Source organism: Clupea harengus, chromosome 6 (assembly GCF_900700415.2).
Source record: "Clupea harengus chromosome 6, Ch_v2.0.2, whole genome shotgun sequence".
In the NCBI taxonomy this organism is placed as follows: Eukaryota; Metazoa; Chordata; class Actinopteri; order Clupeiformes; family Clupeidae; genus Clupea; species Clupea harengus.
Genome location: NC_045157.1, coordinates 23,854,895 through 23,868,356, shown reverse-complemented (window position 1 = coordinate 23,868,356; position 13,462 = coordinate 23,854,895). Strand labels below are relative to the sequence as shown.

At 45.8% G+C, this 13,462-nt stretch overlaps 1 protein-coding gene across 7 annotated transcripts in view; it reads right to left on the bottom strand.

Moving 5' to 3' along the window:
• The window catches only part of sox6 (SRY-box transcription factor 6), a 163,866-nt gene that overhangs the window by 8,226 nt on the left and 142,178 nt on the right, over window positions 1-13,462 (bottom strand). For all 7 annotated transcript variants that reach the window (XM_031569509.2, XM_042708090.1, XM_012814927.3 and 4 more), the window contains 2 exons: window positions 8,407-8,512; window positions 575-748 (listed from right to left, as the gene is read on the bottom strand). In XM_031569509.2, the coding sequence (XP_031425369.1) occupies window positions 575-748; window positions 8,407-8,512 (280 nt within the window). The remainder of the gene's footprint in view (window positions 1-574; window positions 749-8,406; window positions 8,513-13,462) is intronic.

The window sequence follows — 13,462 nt, the reverse complement described above, 5'->3', positions numbered from 1 at the left end:
TGTTTCTTCTCCTTATTAACACACGGCTCAAAACACTATGCGTTTATCACTATTGCCAAGAGCCAGACAGCGGTGTGTTTATGCGCAGCTGAGCGGGAGCCCTAGTGAAGGCATCACCACTCTTTCAAGAAAGATGGGGTGGGGGTGGGGGTAGGGATTTTTTTTCATTTCATTGCGGCGATAAAAAAGCAGATACCATAAAATATAAGATGACGGATGATCTGAAGGGAAGAGCTTATGAAAATTGGCTCTAATTGTGAGTGAGTGTGTGTGTATGTTTGTTTTAAACCACAACGGTAAAGTTCAGAATAAACTTTCAGGGTCATAATTTCAATAGTCCCCCTGAAATTGTAATGAATTATGAAGGTGCTGATCTGCTTGTATCCCTTTCGAGCTAAAATGTTCTTGTTCTAATCCAACGTCTGACTGGCTTTTTTTTTCTATGGCGCTTTGAATTCCTTCATGGAGCAGTTAGCTTATTCTGGAACATGTCGTCATCCTAAACGAGAGGGGAGGGTGGGCTTATACAAATGTAGCTGTAGCAGTGTGATGGATTTGAGGGCTTTTGTCTTACCCAGGATTTTGCTGATGTTGGAGTTGTGCATGTCTGGAAAGGCCTGGAGGATTTTGCGGCGTTCATCCTTGGCCCAGACCATGAAGGCGTTCATGGGCCGTTTGATGTGCGGCTCGTTGGTGTTCCTTCCTCGGGATTCCCTGAAGACCCGCGCCTCGCCTGTGCTGGCGCCTCCTGTTGGCCAATAATAATACTGTTGTGGTTTATCTGCTTTACTCCCTGGAAACACCAGGGCAAGAAGAGGAGAGAGCAACAATGCAAGGCATTAATCTCCCGCCAAACCAGATCCGACATCATCAGAATCGGCCAGACTTGAGGCAGTACCAGACCTGTGCTACACATCACCAGCGTGGGCCTAACATGGAAACGGAGAAAACTTTTTCTTTTCCTCTCCAATAGCCCTCCATCTATGGCACGTAATGTTTTGAGAGCAGAACAAGGAGACATTGAGTTACTCTGAAAAAGCCACCCTGGAGAGTAGTGTCCTACCAAAACCAAGAGAGAATGGCCTTGACTAAAATGACGGGTAAATATTTTGTCTGGGTCTCAGCTAGAATTCGTGCCCCGATATTCAAACCCCTATATTTCAGGGCTGACAGTTGTAATGTGTCGGTGATACAGCCAATAATGGCAACCAAAATAGCAAACATAGCAGAGTTGTTCAAACAAGGGAAATAATATCAAGAGGAAAACTATGTGCGCCAAAATACTATTAAAACACTGGTCTTTATATTGCTTTATATCACACACACACACACACACGGACGCAGGCACTGGCAGTAGACAGCCGCTTCTCAATCAGGCCATTCACAATCAGCATGAGAGATTAGAGTTTCTGTATTTAACTTTACAGCCGAGTGGAAATGATTTCTGTTTGCATGCGCATTTGCCTCCTTTTATATGTAAGATGTGAAAGAATTAAATAAAAGCTGTATGAATATTTAAACAAACAGAAACATGTTGGTAAACAAGGCTTGAAAAATAAAACAAAAAAATGCCTCCCATATGCTCAAATACATCTTTAATGATCCAAAAACTGGATAAGAAAGCTTGGAATGGCTCATGAATATTTGATCATCCACATGTGACGCACACTCATCGCGATCCCAGCTCTGTGTCTTGGCACTCCTCACCTGGTTTGATTTCGATTATTATTTCAGCTGATAAACAGAACGAGAAGTCTTAATGAGTGCTGGGGCTCAGTGAAGCGTGATTAAAAATATTACAGACGGATGCTTCTAGAAAATGTGGCACACGCAAAAGAAAAACGCATCCGGTGTGAGGAGCAGCAGACGGCGCTTCAGACACAGAATGAGGTCTTCCCTTTTCTGTCGCTTCCACAGGCCTGATCGACATACTAGAGAACACATGCACACCCACACACACACACACACTCTTGGAAAATAAACTGATCCTTGGGTTAGCAAGTTTGTGACCCCGGGTTCAATTGACCAGCAGGAGGCTATATGGGTTTGGACTGAAGTGGTGTACTCTCTGTCGATTGGACAGCCATGCCAAACACTTGAATGAATATTCATCTTAGCAGTGTTCAAACTAGCTGACATCATCCTGGAGTTGTATCTGTATCACATACATATACACATCTCTTTTAAATCTGAGGGGCAGCATTACCTGGATCTATAGGCACCACCTCACACCAGTATTCAATGAGGCTCCCCCTGCAGCAGTTACAGATGAGAGCACATCTGTTTGAAGGGCTGCTGAAACCTCAGCCCCACACAATCACACGCCAATTTCATTCACCGTTGAGCTCTCTTGGCCCCGGTGTTTTTTTTTTTCTCTTTCCCCCCCCCCCCCCCCCCAGAAAACAAACGGCACCCCTCTCCCCAGATTCATCTGTGCCGCGCCCTGCCGCGCTCCGAGCCATCAGGAATGCCAGGATAATACACTGCCGCTCCCGCCCACAACCAACCCCCACAGTACATTAATTTCATTTAGCACGCACTCACTGTACAGGATGAATTGATTTCACTTTGTTTGGTTTTGACAGCCATGTTTATTGTGCAATGAAATGTAGTGTGGCGTGGGCCTGACAGTATCCATCAACGCGGGGGCAATCTGCTGACTGCCAGGCCAGATGAAGGCATTCATTACCTCGCCAGCGAAAAAAAAAAACGCTCCACACCGCTCTGACACGACAGTCACTGTCTGCTTGCAGGAGGTGTGTGTTTGTGTTTGTGTGTTTGTGTGTGTGTGCGTGTGTGTGGGGAGTGTGTGTGTGTGTGTGTGTGTGTGTGTGTGTGTGTGTGTGTGTGTGTGTGTGTGTGTGTGTGTTTGTCTGGCAGGGAGGTTGGGAGGTAGAGGGATGGAGCACTCTAATTTACGATGCCCCCTGTGCCATTACTTTAACACTGACACTGATTCAGCAATTTATATACTGGCATGCATGTGTGTGGGCAGAGGTGAGCATCTTACAAGCAGGCAAGAAACATACACATGACAACACAAACGGCACCATCGGGAGGAGAAACATGCCAGCCTGGCTGCTTCGGCTCTAGCCTTGCACATACCACAACACATGTGGGCACAGCTACTGTGTGTGCGGTTCTGTGCAGTGCTCTTTTTTTCCTATAGGGCCACCGTCCATGCTGCTGGGACCACCAAGCATACCCCCCTAAGCAGTACATGGCGACCCCTTGCCCTGGAGCCGTCTAGCGGTAGACCATAGTGTCAGTGGTTGGGGCTGCTGAGCGGGGCCAGGCTTTGCTCTGGGCTCTGGGTGGCTCTGTCACACTAACAGACAGACAAACAGGAAGCCAGGCAGGGAGGCTGAATGCCGCTGACAGGAGTCTGGCCCCGGACTCCTCGTTGAGCCCCTGCGTAGTCCCATTGTCTCAGCGCGGGAGGAGGCAGCAGTGGTGGCGACAGCAGCAGCAGCAGCAGCAGCAGCAGCAGCAGCAGCAGCAGCAGCCCCCCGGCATGAGCTTTCAGACACGGGTGGTCCCCCCCACACCCCTTGCAACCCCCCTCCACAATCATGATCTGCCTTAATCAAAAGCAGCCAAGGAGCTGGCAGCCCAGTCTCCCACACAGCGTCACCCTGCATTCAAAACATGCAATTTACAACCGGCCCCGCTTTCCATTACCCCCCCCCCCCCTCTCCTTCCCATGTTGTTGCTGTTGTCTAATAAAGGTCGACCAACCTGGCCCTGATACCAACAAATTAGCATTCATTGATGTGTCATGTTTTTTTGTTGTTGTAATACAGATTCGAGAAGGCATCTAGTTAGGTGTGTGTAAATAAGTGCAGCTGTTTAGTGATGCCACGGGAGCCTCCTGGGGTGTGTTTGGAGAAGGAGACCCAGGAGGCTTTTAATTGAGTTTATTGTGATTTATGAGGCCTGGTATGTGACATGAGGAATCTCTGCTTAATTTTTCCCTGTTGGTGAGACATTTGGGCAGAGAGCAGAGGGAGGCTGTGTGAAACATTTAGGGCTGAGAGGGAGAGAGAGAGAGTGAGACAGAGAGGGGGGTATATAGAAGGAGAAAGAGATCATGCGAGAGTGAGAGACATAGGGAAAAAAAGAGAGTTGGGACAGAGTCCCAGCAGCCCATCACACCTGCGTAGTGCAGGCCTGGACTCGACTGTGTATTGAACAGAGCCAAAAGTCTCTCTCTCTTTCTCTCTCCCTCCCTCCCTCCGTCTCTCTCTTCCTCTGCTTTGTTCCGCAGGCACCCACAGTCTGTCTGTCTGTCACACAAGAATCCACTCAGAAGGATTCGTTCAGGTGAACAAGCAACAATCACGCAAGCCTGCCAGGCCCCATCCCTGGGATCAAATGAGATGCCTCTCCATAAAGGTGTTTACGACTGACAATACAGGCTTCTTCTCTGGAGGGGGATCAGGCAGGATTAATGTGCGTGGACAGATATGACACAATGCTCGCCGCTCCCCATTCAAGTCACTGCTCATATTCAGGCAATTAAACCATTACAAATTACAAGTGATTTAAGCCCCACTTAAACACGCCAATCTGTGTTTCTCTTCAAGCTGGGTGTTTTGAATTCTACTGGGTACATAGCATCTCTGTATATGTGTGTGTGTGTGTGTGTGTGCGTGTGTGTATCATGATCTCTAAACATGCTTAAACTCGTATGTAGCAATCATTTTTGTATTTAGTGTCTCACCTGGGATGCCATAAGGATTTAGAGAGTATGTTGAATTTCTCTTTAGGCTATTTGTGTGAATCATGTAACATATGACTGATAATAGCATTCACTTATTTCCTAAGTAAAACAAAAAGTAAATATAGCTGCAAGTAGCAATGAGGGGGCCAAGCATTGATGTCATTATGTCAAAGGTATGGCCGTTAGCACTCACAGCAAGTTCTACGTGAATTAACCAAAGATTGGCCAAAATATGAGGTCACTTCCTGTTTGGCAGAATTCAGTGGGCTGTACGGAGGAATGGTTTTCAAAATAAAACATCCGTCTGATAAACTGTCGTGAGGCTTTGTCTGATTTGTCTGTGCCAAATTTGATGAAGATTCGACAAGGTTTGTGGCAGCTGAAATGTATTTATAGGTTGTCATGTCCCGTCTTAGGGATCTCTCAAGATGTCACCACACACAACAACCACTTTCATAAGGGCAAAACAACAAAAGGTATTTTGGATTTTTTGGACAACTAAGTGAATTCCCCCCCCCCCCCCGATAAACTCCAATATGGCGGCTGCATTATGTAGGTTGACATGATAAGTTGACATGTCCCGGCCATGGGACCTTTATTTTAAGGGAAAAGCCAGCAATAGTTATTAGCCAAAACGCATTTTTGCTTATTACAGTGCCCCTCTACTGGTAAAAATAAACGTACCTCCAACTGTGACCCGTTGGTGGCGTTAGAGCACTCAAGGCACAGATTTGAAACTTGGTGAAAAGAATCATGCTACTGTCTCCAGTAAGTGTGTCATATTTCATAACTTTTTCTCATATGGTTCTAAAGGCTGCCATAGACTCCAATGGCAGAAGAAAGAAAATGTATAAACACATTGGGTTCACATATACATATATTTAAAAACAATAAAACAACTTCATTGTTGTGGCTACCCTGATTTGGTTTATTGTCATTTCACTTTAAAGAGCTTATCACAGAACATATTATTTTTCAGAAGCGATAGTCTGGGAAAATAAAACAAGTTTTACATGTCTACACTTTAGCTCCAGGGGAAAAGAAGAGGCTGCGAATTCCCATGGCCCCGACCGAGAGAAAAAAAACAACAACTTCTCCAAATAATTACCTCGTAATAACTCAATAATGGCCCTGCAGCATGACAATAAATAAGTAAACAAAACAATAACAACGGGGAAAAGGCCCTGCCTACTTTAAATGAATAGCTAACCCGTACCTCATCAACAGAGTACTTACAGCTAATCAATGCCTACCCTTTCCGACTGGACTAATATTGTCAGAAAAAGTGCATTTAGATTAGCTTGGTTTCCTGCCCCAGGGAATCTCTCAATGCTTCTTTTGTTTTACTGAGTCCCCCTGTGATGAAGGCAGTTTAAACAAATGCACGACCCAAGTGCCATACTGCCTCTACGTTGCCATATGTGAATGAACAAAGGGGGCCATACTAAAGCCTTTGTGGTTTTTGTTAATGTTTTTCATCTGAGCTTAAAAAGACCTAATGACTTTGCGGTGGGCTAATGCATGTGGCTCGTGGCTTTACGAAATGAAGGAAATTCTATCTATTTCCATAGCCAGCCACCATTTTCCAGCGTCCCTCGTTAGAACTTTGGCAGCTGTTAATTTGGTTGCTGCATGCTTCGCAAATATTAGTTTAAGCAACCTAAAGCTTTTCTGTGAGTTACAGCGACGACAAGAGAGCGGCTGTACCCAAACTATTTTTCAATGCTGCACTTCTTTTCTGTAGGAAAGCCTAACACTGGTGTTCCAGGGGATAACTCTTCCAGTGAGAGGTAACACTCAGTAATTTACCTCCTCTTGAAACTTAGAGTGAGAGAACACAGCTGAATACTTAACACTGCTGGGGCAGTTCTCGTCAAATTCAGTTACTCTGCTTTGCCATATCTATCTTACCTTTTAAGGGATTTCTGAAATGTTAATACCAATACTTTCTGTTTAAATAGCTTAATATGTTTTTGAATGTTTTTGAGATAGAAGAAAAATATTACTAATATGTTCAGCTACAATATTGTAGCATTTAAAATTATATAACAAATGTAAAATGTTAAAAGTGGTTTTGTTTTAACCAATTCTGATATTATGTACCCATGTATGATACACAAATATGATATGTTCTCATGATCTGCTTACTTGTTGGTTGACAGCATAATATTTTAAGAGTGGCTTCTAGGAGAAGCATTCCAGGGTGCGACTTTCCAAAGTAAACACGTTTCATCTCTTCAGATGCGGCATAAACACATTTTAGGCCTGTTTTTATGTGTGAGCGGTGGGGGGAGGGACGCATCACCACGAACCGCCGTTCACATCATTCATCTGTGTTTTGCCGGCGTGGTCGTTGCATCAGACAGATATATTTGTGGGGAGATGGGACGGGGTGGTGACGGCACTGGTGAGCTATGCGCTCACCCCTGCCGTCTGTCCACAGCACCCTCTCCAGGAGAACAACCTCCGTGGCCCCCGGCCCAGCACCGGCTCCCTAATCCACCGCCTGCCACAAACTCACTACCTTGACATGTCTGCCATCACACTTCGCTCCTCCTTACACCCCCCTATACATGAAAAGGCACCACTGGGGGACCCGTTCCACCTAGCTGCTGTGCACTCTCAATCCCTTTCCTGACTCCCCACAGACCCTCAGAAAAAAAAGGTTCCCAACCGAGGCTGAGGCTGAAGCTCAGACAGGCAGGGTGGGATGAGCTCCAATGTGGCCTGAGAGTGGAATGTCCCACAAACTGCATTTCTAATTCTCTATGCAGACGTTTTCATGAGAAAGCGGCCCAATTAAATAAATCATCTCCCACTCTGACGGGGCTGTAAACAAGTCGATTTGTTGTGTGAAAGTGGTTGCATTATTTTCTGCAAAACACTATTCCAGATTGTGCTCCCAATCTTGTTTTTTTGTTTTTTATTTTGCGTGGCCAGTCTGCGGGCTGCTAGCATTGTCATGAGAAATCGCCGTCTCCCTGTCTTCCAAGTTTGTCACTTAATAAAATGAGTCAGGAGCATCTCTTCCCCACTGGAACACCAGAGTGCCATGGAGACAGTGACAAATATTTACGTCAGACAAATATTGGCATTGGGGAACGTTCCCTTGCTACTGTTTACGCATCAGGGCCACAAAGAGAAATGACGCTTTGTCACGCTGGTGCTATCAGAATTTACACCTCCGCGCACAGCACCTCAAACAAGCGCCAGTAGCAGTGTGGCTAGGCGTGGAGAAGGCCCAGTTTTGTCCTCGAGACCCTGTCCTCTGAACACCTATCTGTGAAAACCTTCAAACAGTACTCCAATAACCTCTGTCCAACCTTACACACACACACACACTCAAACACATCTCAGCAGAGCTCCCTGCATACTGCCACCTCTGATACTGGAGGAATCCAGCACAGGCCTGGAATGTGGCCCATCCTCTCATCATGTGGCCCAACTACTCATCAGACTAGCTATTGCTTCCTGAGGCCCATGGAACAAAAATGAAAAAGGCCACTTAAAGGCAGTCATTCCACGGGTTGAAACTCACTGGGAAATGCCCAGGTCGTTAAGGACATTTTTGCATTACAATTCAGTTTAAAAAACACCAGTAATTATGACTAATAATGAAATATGTTAAAATAATGAATGATGACGTGAGGTTTTTTTCCACAAAATATGACAGGTTTACTTACCATCTAGATCCTCTGGTCTGGTAAGATCTATGACTCTCTGGCCGATTTTGCCATCTTCTCTGAGTTTCACCAAGGGATGAGTCAGGCTGTCAAAGTGAGACCTCTCCTGCAAAAACAAAGGCATACAGATTACTCCATGTGATCAGAAAAAAATACATATTTTAATTACACCCAGTGATACACGCTGCATCAGTTATGTTTCTTTTCCACTATTTGATTTCTTTACAACACACTGTGCTTTGACAAATACATTTTCATCCCATTTTTACCATGTTTTTATTAAGTCAACCCCATTATCTCTGAGGTATTGGAGACATGACTTTGAAACGCTAATAGTCCTTTGGTTTGGATTCCCAATACACTCACGTGTCACCTAAAACAATGGAGCAGGGGACCACTAGCAGAGAGGACTAGGGAGGTTTTTCCCCCTTTTTTCTTCACCTCCCTCCCTCCTTCCTTTTTTCCTCCTTCCCCCTCCTGTTATCTTTGTCGGACAAACCCCGGTCTCCAGAGCCCAGAGCTCAGAGCTCACTGCCGATCATTTATTCAAGGTTCATGCCTTAAAGAACACACCGTGTTTTCCCTTTTGTCATGTTGCTTTATGCTCAGATTAAACTTGGCATCATGTTGTACTTGACGCACAATGAAACCCTGTCATTCAGCGTTGGGTGACAATATTAAATGTCATGTCCGTGTGCATTTACAGAATAAAATAACAGCTTTCGGGGGGCCTCTGAATAGTCTCTGCACATTACACTTAATGTATTATGCAGGGGGAGAGTGCCGACTGCTGCTCACTCCATTGTTAAATGACCTAGTTCTGCAGTGAATGCACAGGGCATTAGCGGAGGGGCTGTCTCCTTCTCTAAAGACTGAAGTAGGAGATGGACACTTTGACTCTGCATGATACAAATAATCTCTCCCCCTCAGATTCAGCTGGGGGATGCTAAAAGCAGGCGTGCTGCTAGGACTCGGAGGAGAACGCTTGTTTTACTCCCTGTGTGAGTGTTCAATCTTCCTGCTGCCAAAGGTGTGTTGTCTGTGTGCCCTAAACACTGTCTCAGCCGCCCGCCGCACCTCCCTCCCTCCCCTTCCCTCCCCACCCCACCTCCCATCTCTCAGTCTCCTGTCTTTTTTTTCTTTGTCGTCTTTTCTTTTTTTCCCTTCAGGATGCCTATCACACACAGTTTGTTCAGACACTCAGGTGGGCTCCCAACACAATGGTAACAGCTCCCCTGCCACACACGCAGACACCGACACCAACACACACATTAATCTTTCAGCCCCGCTGTTTTCTGGGGTTTCTTTTTGTTTGTTTTCTGACGGCGTCCCCACTAGGGAGCCTCTGTTTTCCGCTACACAGCTTTGCTACACTCGCTACCACAGTTTAAGATGTCAATAGCTCATTTGCATTAGTAATGCAAAAAAAGGTTACTTTTGAGGTCCTCATTTTTATTTTAAAAGAGTTTCGTCACGACTGTTTCATCCCCCCTCATATTCAAAACTTCAATAAAGCTTTACACCATTAAACACACACTGTTGATTTAGCTGATCTCCAAATTAAATTGTCTAAACTGAACATGGCATAAGAAGAACATGACAGAAAAATTAACAGGGATTGAAGTTGCTCACTGAACTCTGATCCTCCACATGTGTGTTATCTATTCAACCATTACTCCAAAAAATGGACAAAATACAGAGGAGGAAAGTACTAGCAATTTACCATCACGCATCAGGGAGCAGTCATTATTTATGGCCACCTGAGTGATTCTGATGTACAATTAACCACTACCTGCTTACTGGCCTGTCACTATGCACTGCCTCGCGGGCCCTGCTTTGCCTACTTAAGTGTTTTCTAATTATGATATACGTGGCAGTCCCCGGCGAGAGGGGGATAAGATGTATTTGTAAAGATAAGATGTAGCGCCACGCGCATGTGTCTCGTGGTGCCACACACACTCGGCGCGAATCGTCTGGGCCCCCGCAGTATTCATCACCAGGCCACATTATTGCACTTAATGAAAGAGGCTCAGCGGACTGATGACAAATTGACGGATGTGCGATTAGCCGGACAGGCTCGGCGGAGCCTGCAATGCTTCGCAGACTGTTCGCTGGGGAAGACTCGGTCTTCAAGGGATTGTGTGTGTGTGTGTGTGTGTGTGTGTGTGTGTGTGTGTGTGTGAGAGAGGGAGAATTTGTTTGAGTGTGTATGTGTATAGATTGTCTGTGTGTATCAAAGTGTGTTCATGGGAGATATCTTTGTGTAGAGGTGTGTGTGTGTGTGTGTGTCTCTGTGTGTGTGTGTGTGTGTGTGTGTGTGTGTGTGTGTGTGTGTGTGTGTGTGTGTGTGTGTGTGTAGTGTCTATGCTTGTCTGTGAGTTTGTGGGATCTTCATAATGAATGAGCCTGCTGGTCCCTCCCCCACTCTGGCCCTGGCCCCCTCTGATCAATCAACCCCTTTTATAAACTCATGATCATTACACTCCATGTTGGCCTGAAAGGACAGAGAACAAGAGCCATCCATCACTGAGTTTCATTAATAACTGCTTCAGCACTAAACTTCTCCCTCACACACCGCACACCGAGACCAGTCATTAACCAACATCAGCGGACCAGTCACCTGGGACCAGTTCTCAACAAAGCTTGTTATGAAATTAGGCCCTTATTACTGCACCTGAGTCTGCTGCCCTGTCTTAATCGGATCAAACTGCTCAGGGTTTTGTTCGTAATTAGGTAGCGCAGGAAATAATAAAGACAGACTCGAGTGCATTAACTCAAATGAGAGGACACAACTGAGAATGTACTCTGTGTGTTAGTGAGTGTAAATGGACATTAAACCCTGAGAGTCACTTCCTCACAATATTGCACAACGAATTTCCATAAAATTTTATATACTATGTTTTATATACTTATTGGTTATAACGTGCGTAATTTATATCAGAGCATTAGTGTTGGAGTAGAAATTGTGGAGATAATTTATATGCACAGCATCAGGCTTTTTTTGTTTGAAGGCTCAAAAAATATTCAGTGGACTAATGTAACTTTACTACCGATGCATGAAGTGCTGTGATAAATTAATGGCATTTTTATTATTTTATGGTGTCATAAATTTTTTACTGATCACTCTGCCACAGAAGAGCAGTAAAGGACGTGAAGCATCCAGGGACAAGGCTGTCCAGCTAGGTAGAGATGCTCACCACCAGCTTCCAGTAACTAGTATGCTATAAAGGATATTTATAATGTGCACTGCGTTGAGGAAGACAGCAACTCCTCCCTTCAGCAAAATGCAAAAAAACTTGAGAGAATGGGGAGAGATGGGTCAAGGGAGGGAGGGGTGTCAAAGACAGAGTGAATGAAAAAGAGGAGAGAATATGATTGTGTGATGAAGAAAGAATGAGAAAGAAAGAGAGTGTGAGGGGAAAACAATGCAAGAGATGCACCCCTCCCATGTAGACCACGGTCTCTGGCAAACAACTGGTCCTTCCCTCAAATGAGTTCAGCATGCAGCCTTCAAGCCCACATCTAAAATTATAGCCGTGCACTCCAAGCTGAAGTGGAAAAAGACACCCACAATAATCCTATCCGCTCCCCATCCCTTTTTTGTCTCAAATTTGGTTACAAATGCATTTTGTTCGACGGAGGCATGGTTGCGCAGTGAAGTAACAGTGCAGAGGGCTGTCGATGGCAGCCCTTGTGGAACTTCTTAACATTTAATCCGGAGCCAGCACGGGCCCATGTCAGCGCAGAGGATAAGGTTTTAATCATGCCGGCCGCAGAACATGTGCCGGAGGACGCTCGCGCTGGCCGCAGGGCATATTTTGGGCAGCGAGGGCAGAAGCAGCCCTCGGCATTGTGCTGCTGTCTACCCTGTACTTAGACATCACGCTGCAGCTCCTGACGTTCTTCCTCCTCCCTGTATAAATAGCCCTGGCCCAAGCCATATGGCCTTGAATTGTTCCTGCACTCCAATGCAACTCTGAAATAATACCAATTGTGCGACCGGTGTTTTCAGGCTTTGTGTAGTAGAGCACCGCACAGTTCGAATGTCTGACATTGTTTGGCTGGTAACAAAAAGAGTGCTGTGCGCCGAAGGAACAGATTTTGACACAACACTACTTAGTGCTTTCAGTACAAAGGGAAAAAAAATGACATTGAGCCGAACAGCACAATAAGTGACTTAGACAGGTGCAAGAAACGGAGCATTAATAATTTACTTCCCCCATTGCCCAGGTGCACAAGGTTAATATCTCCACGAAGAAAGAGGGGGGGGGGGGGCGGGGCAGATAAACGACAAACGACACATTGGACACGTGGGTACAATGGCCGGCTGTCCTTGCTTTTTCGACTAAAAGTAGAGAATACAGCGCGTTCTGTCTGTCACACACCTGGAGAATGGCTCTCGGAGCCCTGAGAATAATGGAGGCCTTTGTGTGTCCTCTCCGCTGTCAAACTTCACCTCTGACTTATTATGAGAGTTGCAGGCCTCTTGAAGCCCCTGTATGTCTGCCCTGTGCATTCTCTGCCCTGCTGAGGTACAGCACACTGCAAGATTGCCTTTTGTTCCACAGCCATTTAGCCCCTCATCTGGTTTTAATTCCCATCCTAACCAATCGCGATGTTATTTATAATTTCACCGCTCTCCAGTAGTTGGTAGTTTTGAAGCATTTAGTCTTAAGCATATCCAGTCGTGCGGTGAGCCCAGAGAGGCTTTCATGCGGTCTTGTGCTCTGCGCTCACCAATGGGCTCCATGCTCACAGGCTTCCGACCTTTAGGCCTCAGAACAGGCGATGGGCCCCACAGCACCGGGCCATGGGCCCAGGCCCTCCAGGACTTACATTACCTCTACTGGTGGGCACGGGATCATAGGACAGCCTCTGGATGACTGCCCCCGAATCCTCCAGCCTGGCAGGCCAAAGCCAAAGAGCCACTTCATTTGTTTAAAGAGGAGATGGCTTCTCTGCATCTTACTTCAATTAGGGTCATTACACTGGGATGCATGTATGAGCTAGCCCTAAACCAGGCGCCTCACCAGCTTCTCTTTCCTCCTTTTCTCCT